The following is a 16,118-nucleotide window of genomic DNA, read 5'->3' as shown; positions in this document are numbered from 1 at the left end:
TTCTTTTTTATTACTGTTACCACTGTATTTCTCTTTTATTTTTAGTAACGCTACATGTATTTTTTTACTAATTTGAGAGTGTTGTAAACATATATCAGTGCAAAAAGGGTGACTTTCGGGGTGGGGGCTGGAACGCATTAATTGCATTTCCATTATTTTAAATGGTGAAAATTGACTCGAGAAACTAACTTTTCCACTTACGAACCGGGTCACGGAACGGATCAAGTTCGTAGGTAGAGGTTCCACTGTATATTAATGTTATTATATTATTAAATTCTTATAAATTCTCAGGTGTGTTTGTTAGTCATTCTCTAGATAACATCAGCCCCTCCCCCTCTCCATTCTGCCTCGTTTTAAACGCTAAACATTTCAATAAATTGTTCCTAATTAAATTTTTGACAGTTACATCTTTAAAATAAACTTCAGTCATCTTTTACCTCTTACTGTCACTAACAGATCAAATGTATTCTTCATTCCAAATAAACACTAATTTGATTCCGATTACTAATACTATTTGAATTCTGGTGTTTGATTAAATTGCTTATTCACAAACTGGTCCTGTCCGTCTAACAGCAGTAAAGGCTGAGGCAGCATTATGGATCTGCAACTCTGGCAGTATTATCACTGACACGTCTGATGTGTCACTTGAACCAAAACAAGGTTCATCACAAAGATCTGCTAGAGTGTGTGTATGTGTGTGTTTTAGTAAGATGGTCTGAAATTAAAATGCAGTGTACGTACAGAAAAAGCATGATGCATCCTGAGCAAAATCTTGTTTTCCTCCCTTTGAAATGTAATGACTCTGTGTAAAAATGATATGTTTTTTATTACGTGACCCTGCATCAGCCAGAGGGGTATTATGACACAATAGAGCAAAGAAATGTCTTAAATTGACTTTTAAGCACAGGTTCTGACCTTTACACCACGAGGGTGCCTGCAGGAAGTGGAATAAATATTCAGTTCATTTTTAACATTAATCAGTTAAATGAGCATTCCCTGAGTGCTACACTCTGCTAATAACAAATCCTAATGTGCACACACTTGCGGACCACTGCTCTAGTGGTAAGGTATTTACGTTTATTTTAGACGTAACCATCAGCTACTATTATTCGGTAAGTTTTATTCTGGACTTTATTTTCCCAGCTCAGTAGTTTCAATCTTAGTGTTGGATTTTAGGTCTGAATGGGCACAGGCATGTGGGTATTTACCTAGTCAGTCTGGGGGGTCCTCGCTCACGGGCGCATGGACAGGCGGCCCACGGAGGGGGGCCAGTAGAAGGGAGGCTAGGGGGGTTTCCTAGTGCCATTTCGTGGCGGGTCAGCACAAGGGGTGTTTTAACGTAGAGTGGGGAAACATTCGCATCAGGCGGGGGGGCATGCGGGAGGTCGCACGTGGGGCCGTGTTTGGGGAAGTGCAGGCAGCTGGGCTTGGGGTTGGAGTTGATGTCGAGGGAGGAAGAGGAGGAGGAGGAAGAGGAGGAAGGTGGGGGTAGTTGGGGTTGAGGCTGGGGCTGGGGCTGGGGCTGAGCAGGAGGGCCAAAGCCAGACCAGCATAAGGGTGGGGAGTCAGGGGGCTGGGACTCAGGGCCCGGGGCCACAGGGCGTGCGCAGGGAGGGGGCTTGGGATAGAAGTGGTGAGGGCCATGGGAGGCAGTGGAAGAGGAGGAGGAAGGGTAAGGAGGGGGCGGCCGCTCCTCCCCGTGGGGCGCATAGGCATGAGAGGGGTCCGGCCGGTGGGGCGACACCTCGTCCAAGCTGCAGATGTTGGGAAACAATAAAAGAGCAGACACAGAGAGAGAGAGAAAGAGAGAAAGAGAGAGCTCTAGTAACTGCACACGGATGACAGCACTAAGAAAAAAGTGGATTCGTTGGCTCCAGGTTTGATTACCGTGCTTTCTAAATGTTACAGGACAATTCTACTCGCATCAAGTGGTAGTTATATGCAAAAGTTTGAACATCCCTAGCCAAAGTAAATACTCTATGTGAAAACATTATTAACACATCCTCTAGAGGGAGCTAATTGTCTGCAACTTTTAGTGCATTTAATTGCTGAGTTCAACATATTGGATAAAAGTAAAACATAAAAAATATATGAATTTCCAAAGCGATTTCCCTCAATATGCTGTACACAGCAACTGAAATGTGCAGAAGCAGGGTCTCTGTAGAGAAAGAACAAAATGCTTATTTCACCTGGGGCACCCAAACTTTTACATACAACTGTATTAAACTTGTAAAAAGAGAAAAGAATAAATAAATAAAAATCTGTGGCAGTGTTTCTGTTTATGTTTTTGTCAAGCTGTGATATGATTCAAGTTCAGTTGCGGGACAATGGTAAGTAAAGAAGCGCAGTGCATAAGAAGCTAAGAAGCCAAAGCAAAGAACAAAGAAAAGGGGCGGGGCTCAGCATGAGCATTCAGATTCCAATAAGAAAGAAAAACAGCACAGAAAAAACTGCATTAAAAAAAAAAAATAATAAAAAGTACTCTCTGATGAGCTGAGTATGACCTTGTGTCTGCGCACTGCACCAAGTCCAGAACCCTTCTTTGCCCCATTCAAACAGCCAAAGCTCGGCTTTGAATATCACAGGTAGTTGTGTTTGGTGAATAATTCAGAAAGCTTTTTCGGTCCCCATATTCTCTCTTCCTCGCTCTCGCTCTCTACCCAGTGGAAGGAGCTAGCACTGAACGCACTAGCACAAGGACATTGGCCTGGTCCAGCTCCTAAACCCAGAGCAGGTAAACACAGACACAAAACCCTTTCATAGCCTGAAAGAGTCACGGAGAAGGGAGGAACAAATCAGCCAGACCTACAGCCATCACAAACCCAAGACTGCAAGGCATTAGCCACAGGATGAGAGGGACGACCAATGGGACAGCACGGATGAAGAAGCAAATGCGTTATAATAAGTTAATCACAGCTCTTATCCAATCAAAGCTCGTGAAATGAAATGATTGTTAAGCCACAGCATGAATTCTTTAGTCCTTGGAAACTATTCAATCACCTAGACATGACATGTTTAATGAAAACTAACACTGCTATCAATCTGTAAGTGTTTACCATACAATTATGAGCACTGTGAGACTGGGTTTAAATGGGTAGCCTGCGTGAGAAGAGCTATATCAAATATATATATAAAAAGAGAACAGGAGTGTCCAGTTCCGGTTCTGGAGGGCCATATTACAGCATACACTGGTGATTTCTTTGCCCAGACTCATGCCACTGGATAACTAAGTGTGGAGTTGAATCAGATGTGTTTGAGCAAACCTTTCCAGGGTTTCAATTCTAATGTTTTAGAAACTGGAACTCCACTTGTGCACAAATCCCAAAAGGTAAGACCACACATGGGTCTGTGTCAACATGTGGGAATATTTTATCACCTATCATTATTTGGTAGCCCTTTATGAAGTGTATATATCTGAAGCCCAACTGGCTTAGAGATCGTGTGCAGAGCAGTTATTGACCCTGACAATGGAACTTCCCAATGGAAGCTCCCAATTTGCTGTCGCCCTCTGGAACATCAGTGGTGAGGTGGAGTCCTACAGAAGCATTGAAGATTACCATCAGCCATTATCTTTAATATCAGATGGAGAAACACGTGCCTTGTGTTCATTTTATGTCACCAAATAAGACAATCCCAAAATTCGCATTAAATGGAATGGATGGTGGATGGAAAACCCTCTAATGCAGGTCAAAAACTCTCCAGCAGAGCGCTATATGACACTTCCCCTCCCCACACAGCCTCAGATGAATCTCTACCACCAACGTGAAGGGTGTTCTGATTCTCAAAACATGCAAATTCCCAAGTCCGTCTTGAACTCTCAGTTTGACACAAGGGACAGACTTTTCTGCAAGACTCTAAACAGGTAGCGCTACTTTCCATAAAAACGTTTCAGTCCTTCATCACATCTTTAGGGACAAGAGCTATCCCAGAGCCCAAATCTATTATTGAAACTGTCTGCAGCAGATGAAAACCTTTAAGTAAATGTAGATGACCTGTAATCATTTCACTGGTGCTTGTACAAGCTGAATGTAAACATACTCAGTAACCTGGTAAGCAGACGTTTCTCAACATTAAAGAAAGTGCTGACCAAATGCAACGGATGTTAGCAAAGTTTACCCTTAAAGCAAAGCAATTGTTTACCAAGTGGTACACATCTCATAATGGCAACACTGTGTGTGATGCAGATACAAAGTTTTGGAGGGTGGAGCAGAGGTCAAATAAGGGTCAATAAAGAAAGAAAAATAAAATACCGGAAATGGACACCCCTGAGCTAGACACCAGTATCAGAATAAACACTGCTAATTCAATAAGTAACGCGATAGCTGAGATTACACGGAGAACGTCTAAGAAAATGAAACAAAGATTGCTTACCCGACCCTATCTGTTGGAGGAGGGGTAGGGATAGGGGAGGTGGCCAGTTCTCCGCACTGTTCAGAGACAAGTATGTCAGCGGGAGATCCAGGCGGCTGTGCGCTCGGTGGAGTGGATGATGCTTTCCGGGCCAAAGTGGATGCACCTTTTCCTTTCACCCAGGACGTATCCATCACTCTGACCCCCATACTGCACCCACACAGAAAGCACATATATAATCAGTCGATCTAACCAAAACATATTAAGAAAAGTGTTTAGAAAAATAATAAATCAAATTTACACCACACTGAAGTGAAGGAAAAATGCTGTTCTTTTCGTTCTGTATCATCTCAGGGCAGTTTGATCAGATTTGACTGATATTAATAGGCAGCTATGACCCTGGCTAAAGCTCAAATTGAGTTATGACTCTGGCATAAAGGAATCAAAATAAGAGTCAAAAATTACAAATTAAAGAGTAGTATATTTAAGGTTTTATTGTAAAGAAACGTGTGATTGCCAGAAGCCCTGCCGCAGCAAAAGAAAATGGGAGAGCACCCTAACAGAGGGGTGTGGCCAACAGATGCCAGTTATCAGGAGGCCATTGTGATGTCAGCTACTGATCGAAAAGAGAAAAACAATGCAAAACACTCTTGTACCTATTTACTCCAAATGCACTAAAAATGTAAAATAAATATATTATTTTGTCCACTTTCCCAAGACTGAGGCATTGAAGAAAATAATATTTCACACCTTAAAGATGCTTCACTTTAAATCAACTGAATCTTCTATATTGTATTTTTTTAACAAATCATTATTAACAAGAAATATGAATGTGATAAATATTAATAAATTGCATAAAACCTGAACTAAAGAGAAAACATTCCCCTGCTATTATCTTAATAGCTATTTTGATTTGCTAACATCAACATAGCTTTGAGGTTTATGTCTTAATGAATTCTGTTAAATCTTGCATTCTTATATTGAGGACACAATTTATAATAGTTGAGGTGGTTTTGCTAGTCGTTAACTCTAATGCCCACATTATTTCATTTGGGATAAGAAGTGTGTAAATTTGATTTCCAGCCAAACTCTTGCTTTAAGGATCCGGCAGAGATACATTCACAGAGAACATGTGTTTACTATAGGAGACATTTTAGGAGAGGAGTCAAACAGTACCTTTGTATTTTCCTAATGCTGCATTGGTAAGGACAGAGGAATGAAGGTTAGATGTCAGAATAAAAGGGCTTGAGTCACAGTGCATTCATAGTCCAACAGGGCTGCCACAGAGTGAGTTAGAGAGCCACGATGCAGGCACAGAAGTGGACTGTAGGGAGAATGGATGAATGATTGATTGGTGGGGTGAGAATGTGATGTGGAACACATTGTAAAGGAGAATTCAAACCAATTAAAAAAATATTCTGTGTAATTTTATCATTATTCAGAGGTAAATACTACACTAGAGAAAAGGGCCACATGGAAAGCTATAGCAAGGAATGACACAAATATGCTGATGCCTAGAACAATATTTAATGGTTTTTAAAAGTAGCAGTCTGTAGGATATTTACTGTACTTAGTCATAAAATGTCCAGGGTGTGTGATCATAGATTAAGGAAACAGTCAAAGCTAAAGCACTGCTGCCTCTGACAGCATTGCTGAAGCAGTATATTCTCCTTGAGAAGTGCCCAGTCCAGAGCGGAGGCCCAAAAAGCCCCACTGCCCTTCTAAAAATCTCCATGACCAGAGACGTTTTAAAATGAGAGGAAATATTGGCTCTGTGTTTGAAAATGGGAGGCAGTTTACAAGCAGCAAACACTACAGATCAGATCAAGAGTTGGCTAATTTCCTCCTGAACAATTAACAGCAAGTCATTTCTAAAGAAATACAGAAGTACAGATGCCTATGAATAGATTAAAAGGAGTAAACACCATAGGTTGTGTGTTTCATATAAACAAAGTGAGGCATAGCGACGTTTGAAAAGTGTTAGGGCTGTTTTTTGTGTTTTATACCTAGAAGGTGAATAACAATCATTATAAATAAGTGTAAATACTATTGTTTCTTTAAAAGAAATTGATGCAGATTCATGGGTTTCTTTGTAGTATGTCTGTGTTTTAAACAAATTAAAGAATAACAATGGTGTTCGAAAAGCCTTGCATATTCACCTATATTTAAGGTGGAACGGAGAAATCAAGCTTGGCAGTACACAGCAAATATAAACCTTTGACTAGTAGGTAGATGTTTTGTGACATGATGTACACTTGGCTGTGTGTTTTAAGTGGATAAATTGGGAAATAAGAAGTTTTTCAAATGAGTTTTGTTTATAAAACCAAGCGTTAGCTTTAGCTTCATATAGCTCTTTTAGGTGGAAAAGGGTATTCAATTAGAAGCTAGAGAACAAATCAAATAAGGCTCTTAAACAGACACATTTAAGGTTGAACTAAATACTTGAATACAAAAATTGGGAATAATTGGTTGAATAATACAAATGGTTTGTGCGATTTAAACAACAATTCAAAATGTTTCAAAAGCTATAGCGCTACCTTCAGCAGAGAGTTCAAGAACCTGACGAATAATGCCAATAAGACTCGTAAATGGATGAGTGGAACGAAATGTTTAACTACAAAAATTGTGGATAAGATCTGCTTCCTAAATTATATTTATGGTAGAAGGGAAAATCGATAAATAACATCAGCCTTGTCTAGTCTAAATATTTCAGGTGGATTTGGACAGTAAAGGCTTGTAAATGCAGGAAAATGGTAGTGGCATGTTCACTTTTTGCGTAGATAGATGTTTTAGTGAAATGATGAACACTTTTCTGTGTAAATATGTTGATCACGGCACACTTTTCTTAGCGATTATGGCCCAAGATCTTAAACTCGTCTCTTGCTTGTTCGTCCACTTTTCCTCAACCTGGCAACCTGCTCGAGCTTCACGTCCCTCCACTGTTTTGAAACTGTAATATAGTTCCACATTTAAATGCTTGGTGTCAATTTTACAGATTGCTCCTTTAAGGTATGGTATATTAAAATTTCATTAATGCCAAAAAGGGACGCACAAGGTGGAATTCCCCTTTAAAACTTAGATATCTATAAATAATATTGTGTTAATGCTAAAATACTGATTTATGCTACATATTAAATATTACGTAATACATATTAAATATTAAATTTGTAATTAGCAACATTGATTCCTGCTTGTGTTAATGCACTACAGGGCTTTCGATTCCTGTGATCACAGTATCCTGTTCAGGGTCGTAATGGTATCGAAGTCTATTCGGCATCACAGGGCGCAAAACAGGACCACACCCTGAATGGGGTGCCAATCCATCACAGGGCATCACACAGTCACATTTATGGACATTTTTATGAACACTACCTTTTGTGTAACAGTGCCACCCCTCATACAGAACATGCCTTTTTTTATTATAAGTGGAAATACATCAAGACTTCTAAGGGTTAAAGTGTTGAGTAGGGAACTGATGGGGATGAGACAGACATATTTTGACACAGTTAGGAAGAAGCAAGCATCTGGAGGTGAGAGAAAGTAGCCCAAATGAGCAGCTGGCACATGCCCCTGCTGTGAGGCTATTAAGCCTCATTAACTCTAATTACCACCCAAACCCTAGTCCTGTGGACAGAGACATACACAAACAGAGTGATGCGCCCCTCCTTTAAGTAACACAAACAGCTTCCACTAAAATTATATATATATATCAGATGTCACTACAAATCTACAAAAAAGTGCAAAAAGTTAATATGGACATGAAAGTAATGCTACAAAGTGGTGAAAAGGCATAAATGTGACACATATCCAGTGATTGCATGTAAATCTTGATTGTGTGAAAGTGGAGGACTGAAACTGACTTTTGTTTCTTTTTAAACATCCCATGTCCCTGTGTAGGTGTCAGCATCCAGTGTTATCAGCATGACAGCAACACTTAACCTGAAGAATCTGTGCAGGAAAAGCTTGCTCTACGAAATAGCCGATAGGCGGGGAGTATACTGGCACGGATTGGCTGCTGTCACACCATCCAGATGGATGGTGCACATTGGTGGCTGTTGAAGCAACTCTAACGTTCCACATAATGTAAAACACTTGGGATAAAGTGCTATACGTATGATTTTAATTAATTTGTTTCTTCATTCATTCACTCATGTGTTCTTTTAGGACAGAAATATTTTTTACAATGACAGTTTGTGTCTGAAAAGAGGTAGGGAATGAGAGGATATTTATCTTTATTGTGATAAAAGATAAAACATTGGATCTGCCCCAAACCAAACGAGCTGTCCACATAGTGAGCATTTTACGTCACCTTAAATACGCTGCCTACTTAGATACCTTAATCTGGCCAAATTATAAGACACCATTGAACAGTTCCTCAACCGCTAAGGCAATTCTATGATGCAAAAACAACGCCAGTCTAGGCGACGCTAGCAGCTGAGGTAAGTACACGCTGGCTGTGTGCAGTGGAACAGGCCATGACACAATTGCTTTCTAACTACAGCGGCTTAATAATATTCCTCATGAGGACAGATGTCCATTAGAACGCTGCCTACTTAAACCGCTGTCTATGAAGTCAGTGCCTACTTAGGGAGCTCACTAGGTTTTGGGACAGACCCGATGCTTCACATCTTGAAGAACTGTGATAGAATTGTTTGCCATATTTCCCACCCTCACAAACGAAAACAGAAGATCAGACATGAGCACAAAACCTATAAAAAAAGATGACATATCTGAAGTGAAAAAGCTTAGCTAAGGGTGTTGACTCCCAAGTCGGCAGGGACTATGAGAGTGTTTCAGCTGCCGCCCCCACACACGGTAGTTTTCCACCTGTCGACGCATTGCAGGTGGCAGGAGGCTCAGATGGCCATATCTTCTGCATGTCTACCAGCTTTCAGCAGCACAGCTCCAGCCCCCTCACTGAATGATAACCCAGGTCTCGCCTTCCATCACACACCGGGTAGGTTGCCATAGAGACTGTGCTGGTCCGGTAGCCTGGGACGAGCTCCGCTCAAACGATTGCAAGACGAGGGAGTTTCAGCCAACACGTAATCTCTAGATCAGAACTGATAACACGGCAAGGCCGTTCGATAAGGATAGCCGAGTCCAAGCAAGTCATTACAACATGCAGTACCTTTTAGATTGCATCTTTTTCCGTCACCTCTAATCTCTTGGGGAACTGCCACAGGGCTTGGACAGTAATTAGCTCTTTAGCATGATTGTACTTGAAGACGATGCTGGGTTTGCAAGAGGAAAGGTTGCATGGAGAACTAAAAGGCTCATATCATTTGTGTTGTGTGATATACAACTTTCATGTGCTATGTACATAATACTATAACTTTAATGTGGGTTTCCTGCCCCTCTTTCAATACTGATAATATATGGAAATGAAGTCAGAAAATCTACCTGTGTGGATTTCCTCATGGTTGTAATTTCACAGGCATAAAGATTTACATATGACTTCCTGTTTAGCCGACTGCAGTATATCCCACCTACTCTTACTGGAGTGTCGTATTACAGCAAAGATGTTTCAAGGCAATGCCATAATGGGCAAACATCCAACAGAATGTAGGCTAATGCAGGCAGGTAAGATGGCCTCCTGGGTGAGGTGGGCTTGGCTAGTCATATTATTGCCTGGTTAAATGCAATAAAATAGATCTACATAAATGGCAACAAATAATTTCAGAACTGAAACGGCATTCTGAGAACCAGTTAGCTACCTTTTGCCACAACTGACAAGTATCAAAGTCTTTCAAGGTGATGCCACATGATCTGATACTTGTTTCGTTGTGCCATGAGCAATTTCATGAGCAATTATTTTGGGTCTGTAGGATTGCACTGCCCTTTTTATGGAGAGTACGTGGGCATGTTTTACACTAGAGTCCTGCAGATTAAAAAGGCCAGACATGGATGTGTGTGGACAGGGAACAGTGGGTGGGCAAAATGTGGTTGATACGACATGTGGTTAAAATCAACTAGAGCAGCGTTTAACAATCAAACCCATGCAGACCTCTAATGGCAGCAGGGGCTAGTTTATATTGATATTTTTCTGCTGTTTCTGAGAATTTCACGCGATCATTTACATATTAGCACTGGCTTTTTGAATGTGGTGTACTTCATTGCATGTGTGAGTCAGCCAGAACATTTACATACACTGATTTACATACCAATTATATTCTTTCATATTCACCTTTTGTAACCACCCCTCTTACTGGATCACTGGGCACAAAGAAGGAACGAACCCTGGAATCATCAGACACTCACCCAGTCACTCACATCTGTGGACAATTTGGTACAACCGATCCACCTACCAAACATGTGTTTGTGAATTGTGGGAGGAAACCAGAGCAACTGGAGTAAATCCACGCAAGGGAGTACACACCAAACTCCTCAAAGACCAGAGTCAAAGACTGATACCAGGATCCTGTAAGTGTGTCCCAATGATACTACCCCATTTAGATCCAATAGCTACAACAGGTACACCCCATTTTACAGTAAGTACACTTTGAAAGTCTAGAGATTCAGTTATCCCTTTTTGCGGTGTACAATTTGCCAGCTGACCAGTGCCTCAGTGAACCATTCTGAACACAGCAGTAATATCTATAGACCTAATACCTACAAAGTGCTCCTACACGTATAAGCAATAAACCTAAAATGTTACTCAATTTATATTAAATTCAAAGGTAGCAATCTTTAATTCTAAGGGATTACAAGATCTAAGGGAAAGGTCATGTAGTAATGAACTGGTACCTACAAACACACAAATGCTATGCACTGACCCCAGGGAAAAAGAATGGGAACATGGGCCCTTTAAGGTTGAAGAAGGAAGGGAGAGTGTGTGGGAGTCACACAGAAGGAGAGAAGCAGAGGAACAGCTTGTGAAGGGGAAAAAAAAAAATAAATAAATAAATAAATAAAAAAAAGCAAATAAATAAATATATAAAACCGTACCCGTCCTTTTTGTAAAACTCCAACATCATGTTGTCTGTGGCGACACTGAGGGGGCGTCGGCTCTGGTCATGCGGCTGCTTGCGATCTGATTGGTCCATGTCTGGAGAGGGCATGGAGCTGTAGTTGGAGTTGTGGTTGGTGTGCATGGGGCTACCGTAGCTGCCCGTCAGGTTGAACTCGATGTCTAAGAATAGCAGAGGAAACCAGTTCAGATATCTCAGGGGGGGGATACACTTGTGTGGGTATGTAGTATGGATGTGAGGGAGGAGAGAGAGACTGTTTTTCTCACCTCCTGGGAAAAACCAGTCAGCGTGCTGGATGATTGGCTCTATGATTCCAACTATTTGCAGGGACACCGTGGTCATCATTTCTGTCATGTTCCTAAGCACACCAATGACCCGTATTAAATGGGTCTCATTATGTAACCACACATTTCTCTTTAATACAAAAAAAAAACACCAATTTTTATTTATCTCAGAAAAGGCACAAAGTTATTGCCTCGAATTTAATAACTTTCACCCCCCACACAAATGCAATAAAAGAGAGCAGAAAAGCTGTAAACAGATATTGATAATGAGTATAAAAGAAACCAGGACACACTCACGCCTCAGAATGTGACCATAACAGATTGGGTCCCAGTACTATTGCAATGTTGCCAGGAGTCATTTTGTTGGAGTCCTGGTACTCGGTCAGCTTGGCTAGGAATTTAATTAAGTATCTGTGGAACACACAAGCGGGATGAAAAATGACAAAGGCAGTGTTTTAATCTACTGTATTTACACAGAACGGCCATCTTGCAGACTCCTCTCACGTTGGCTATTTCCGTCCCTGAGTCATATCAATATTTCAGTGGACTCAGCTCTCTGGGCTACAGCAGGTAGGGCAGAGCGGCCAAGGCATGTTCAGACCAACAATTAACTTCCAAACACAGCTTGTATCCCAGAGCACTGCCAGATAATACACGCACAAGTCAAGGTTTAATATTTATGTCTATCAGTGAAATCAAGGAGAGTAAGAAACAAACAAGAACATTTACAGCACTGTCCAAGAGCCCAGTTAGAATTGTTTTTATTTTATTACCAGATTTACAATTGTTACTATCAAGCATCCAAAAAAAAACATATACTAAACTGAAAATAGAGCTGTAGCTTAAGTATATTCAATCAGTATTTAATTGCTAAACTCTTTACTTCTGAGCACCTTATTGCCCAAAATGTCCCCCACTCAACAGCTGCCCCTCCATCTTCCACTTTATCTCCAGACAGACACCAGAACACCAAGGACGACCATTCAAGGCACTACAAAATCTTAACGTGTGGCTTCTGGCTTAAGAAAGCTTGCATACTGATGTATTGGCTGTTTTTGGGACGACATTGAATACATATATATATAACATCATGTTGGAATACCTTCTGAGACAAAAACCATGCAATCAAAACAATAAAATCTCAATGTATCTCCTCAATGGAGGATGTATAAGCAGTTGAGGAAAGGGAGGACAGCGCTCATGCACTGAAGTTAAGAGTGAATAGGTTTTGTTTGTAAATGAGAGCTGCATAGGCAGAGCTAATGAGCCTCTCTGAAAACCCAGCCCACACAATTAATCAAACCAGATGAAAATTTCCCCCTGACTGGCACCGAGGATCGAAGCAGACTCCTCAACTATCCATTAGAGATGCGCAATCTGACACATTTTTCTAGTAATGAGCTTTCATCTTCCTGGCTGATCCGCAGGTTCACAACTAATGATGGCAGGGGGTAAACAGGAAGCAGTACTGACCTGAAATTGTTCAAATTGTCTGCTGGAAGTTTCTCACATGCAGTAAGCAGGGCTTGGAGCCTCTTGTCCATATCTTGAACACTAGAGAGGGACAGAACTTAATAACTGTTTGTATACTGTATACAGATGATTGTATTCTGGAAAAGCTAATTATTTTGATGCCACTGGGATACTGAACTAACCGAAATACAATGTTGGTGTTTTATACGTTTGTGATGCATTTGCCACACTCATCAAACATTTGGTACATTTCTCCATATATATATATTCCCAATCAATGTTAAAGAAAGCTTTTTTACCATTTACATAATAATAGAAAACATGAGAGAACAGAGTTCCAGTTCTATACTCTTGTACATTCAAATATGTCAATTACATTCAAGAAAATGCTAAACTCTACAATGCTCTGGTCCAACTGGAGCTGGGGAGACCTCAGTGTAAGGTGTGCTTTCCATCACTGCTGTGAGCTACATCTACTTACTTTGAAGCCTGAATCCATTCATCATAGAGTTCAGAGGTCATCAGAGGTTCAGGGAGTTCACGGAGATAAGACTTCAGAGCCCCTGCAACACGGAGAGGGAATGAGAGTGGGAAAGGGAGAAGGATGGAGGACAGAGAACAGATACTATCAGGCTGGAGCATGTCTGATAGGGCCTGAAGGGAGGTGTGGTTTGTTTAGCTCTGACTACTGTTAGAGAGGGATCACAGAACAAGAGAGAAATGCAGAGAGGAAGAGAAAGAGAGAAAGTGATGTGTGCCTCTGAGCCATGCAAGATGCCAACGATATTTGCGAGTGCTGCTGGCTTCTTTTTGCTTCACTGGCCAGTGGTGAGTCATACCAAAGGGCAAAGCATGATGGGATTAGAGCAAAGGGAACCTAGGGCTGAGTTAAATGGAAATGCATTGTGGGTCAAACTCAGTTTCATGATGCTAGTGCAAACAGCAAATCATTAAACAGCAAATCATCTGCTTAAACAAGACTGTGTTATGGTACCGGTCACAGGGAAAGTTTGGGGTCACGGGGGTTATCAACTCACCTGCAATAGCGTGTGGATCTGCAGAGTACTCCTGCACGTCCACCACCCCACAGTCTAACGATGCCTTCAGCTTCTTCAGCTTGGAGGCTGACGGGGCCACTCGGAACAAACCCTGAGGGTAGAGTTAACCCCGAGTGAGAAAAACTCACTTCATCTGCTGTCATAGCAACAATGGCTCACACGCAAACAGCTCTCAGCAAGCTGTAAGCAACTGAAAATGGAAGCGTCAGATAAATTTTGGGGCTGTGAAAGCTGGTGTTGTTTTCACTGTTAATTCCACCATGAACTCATCCCAGTGTGAATTCTTTGCCTCAAAGTCTTGCTCAGAGGAAAGGGTGTGGGCAAAGTGACTCAGTGGCTTACTGGGATCCAGGGAACTAATAAACCTCTACTTCAGCAGGCACAAGGCTGCAAACATTTATTTATAACAAGCCAAAAGTAGGGACACAAATAGGGATTTATTTCAAACATATTGTGCTTTAGTGGTTGTTGGTTAACTGACTGTCAGTTTGCCTTTAACCTGTACAACATATTTACAGGTATAAATGAATCCTACATTAATCCCAGAGAAAATTTCTATTCTTTTTTTAGAATTGTTTTAGCTATAATAGTTTTTTGTGAATATCCCACACTGAAAATATTAAAAGCATTAAATAAATATAAAAAAACAACATAGGCACGGCTGTGTTTATTGCCCTGTACTTTATTACATTATCATTAGGTTTATTCAAACTATACCAAGTTTTAGATTTAGCAAATTAGAGATGCTAGTTCACACCTATGACACAGAAGGTAATTCTGTATGTAATTCTAATATAAACATTACTAAAGTAAAACTAAACCAGCTTAATATGACTTTGCTTTAATTATGTAGGAAATTCTATGCTTTACTGATTTGCCAATTTGTTAATTATTTACAAACTCCTAACTTAACACATTTGATTCAGTGAATCAGGGATTCAGAAACACGTAAATAGGGGAATCAAGTAAATCAGTTTATAATTATGAAGAGCAATATAATTAGGAACCCATCCAATGTACACTGTTGATGAGGTATTACCGAATAGTATTCATCTGTCATACGATGGCGCGGGTAACCTGCTGCGGTCGCGTCTGTTGCACTCCCCTAACCCCTGTTTATGTGAGTGTACAGACGGAAGCTAATTTCGCTGCAATGTTGTACTTGTATAACTTTGTATGTGACAATAAAGATCTATCTATCTATCTATCTATCTAATCTGTCCACAGTTTAAAAACAGCTGCTTGAATGTAAGTCAATTATAACAAGCAAAATTATTATTTCAAAATTCTATTTAAATTGAGAATCCCTGCATCACTTCAGCAGAGATCATGTATTCTTTTAATTTCAAATTTCAGTAAATCATTCTTTTTCTGTAACCACTTCATCTAGTTCTAGTGTCAAGATACATGGAGCATATCCAAATTTATTGGGTACAAGGAAAGAACACACCCTGGACAGGGAGTCAGTCCATCGAAGTGCATCAAACGCTCACACATTCCCTCATACATATGGACAATTTTTGCATAGGCAGTCCACATACCAGCATGTGTTTATGGACAGTGGGAACACCGAGGAAACCCACAGAGACACAGGGAGAACTAAACACTTCTCAAACTGTCACCCAAGGCAGAGTTTCAAACCACACTCTGTATAGTCATTATTGGAGAAAAACTGAGCACATTGGAATTTGAAGTTGCAGAAACAGTCACACTTTGACAATAAATTAGAAGACCCAGAGAAAAATGCTTTAGGAGAATTTTCCTCTCCCACAAACAGCACAATATTTCAGCTTCACAAAATCTTCATTGTATGGGCACTAATCTAATTATAAGCACACAAATTGTGCACTCACTGTCAGAGCCAGTCCGCCCAATACGCTCTATGTGAAAGGGGTGGGCGCTGTTCAGAGATCCAAACACAGGCCTGAATGGGAAATTTTTTTTTACTCGCTCTGGTGCCAAAGGCCTGGCACCCAAATGAT

At 40.7% G+C, this 16,118-nt stretch overlaps 1 protein-coding gene across 7 annotated transcripts in view; it reads right to left on the bottom strand.

The window, feature by feature from the left end:
* The window catches only part of arhgap44a (Rho GTPase activating protein 44a), a 65,078-nt gene that overhangs the window by 13,298 nt on the left and 35,662 nt on the right, over positions 1 to 16,118 (bottom strand). For 4 of the 7 annotated variants that reach the window (XM_066641573.1, XM_066641574.1, XM_066641576.1 and 1 more), the window contains exons 11-18: positions 14,116 to 14,227; positions 13,560 to 13,641; positions 13,079 to 13,159; positions 11,903 to 12,016; positions 11,588 to 11,679; positions 11,299 to 11,482; positions 5,527 to 5,544; positions 4,372 to 4,560 (exon numbers count right to left, since the gene is read on the bottom strand). In XM_066641573.1, coding sequence (XP_066497670.1) covers positions 4,372 to 4,560; positions 5,527 to 5,544; positions 11,299 to 11,482; positions 11,588 to 11,679; positions 11,903 to 12,016; positions 13,079 to 13,159; positions 13,560 to 13,641; positions 14,116 to 14,227 — 872 coding nt within the window. Of the gene's footprint in view, positions 1 to 1,208; positions 1,755 to 4,371; positions 4,561 to 5,526; positions 5,545 to 11,298; positions 11,483 to 11,587; positions 11,680 to 11,902; positions 12,017 to 13,078; positions 13,160 to 13,559; positions 13,642 to 14,115; positions 14,228 to 16,118 lie in introns of all 7 variants that reach the window. The other 3 variants (XM_066641577.1, XM_066641571.1, XM_066641572.1) reach the window with 2 other exon arrangements.

The sequence above is a fragment of the Hoplias malabaricus genome, chromosome 13, assembly GCF_029633855.1.
Source record: "Hoplias malabaricus isolate fHopMal1 chromosome 13, fHopMal1.hap1, whole genome shotgun sequence".
In the NCBI taxonomy this organism is placed as follows: domain Eukaryota; kingdom Metazoa; phylum Chordata; class Actinopteri; order Characiformes; family Erythrinidae; genus Hoplias; species Hoplias malabaricus.
Note: the sequence above shows the minus strand (reverse complement) of the source record. Positions and strands in the feature narration are given on the sequence as shown.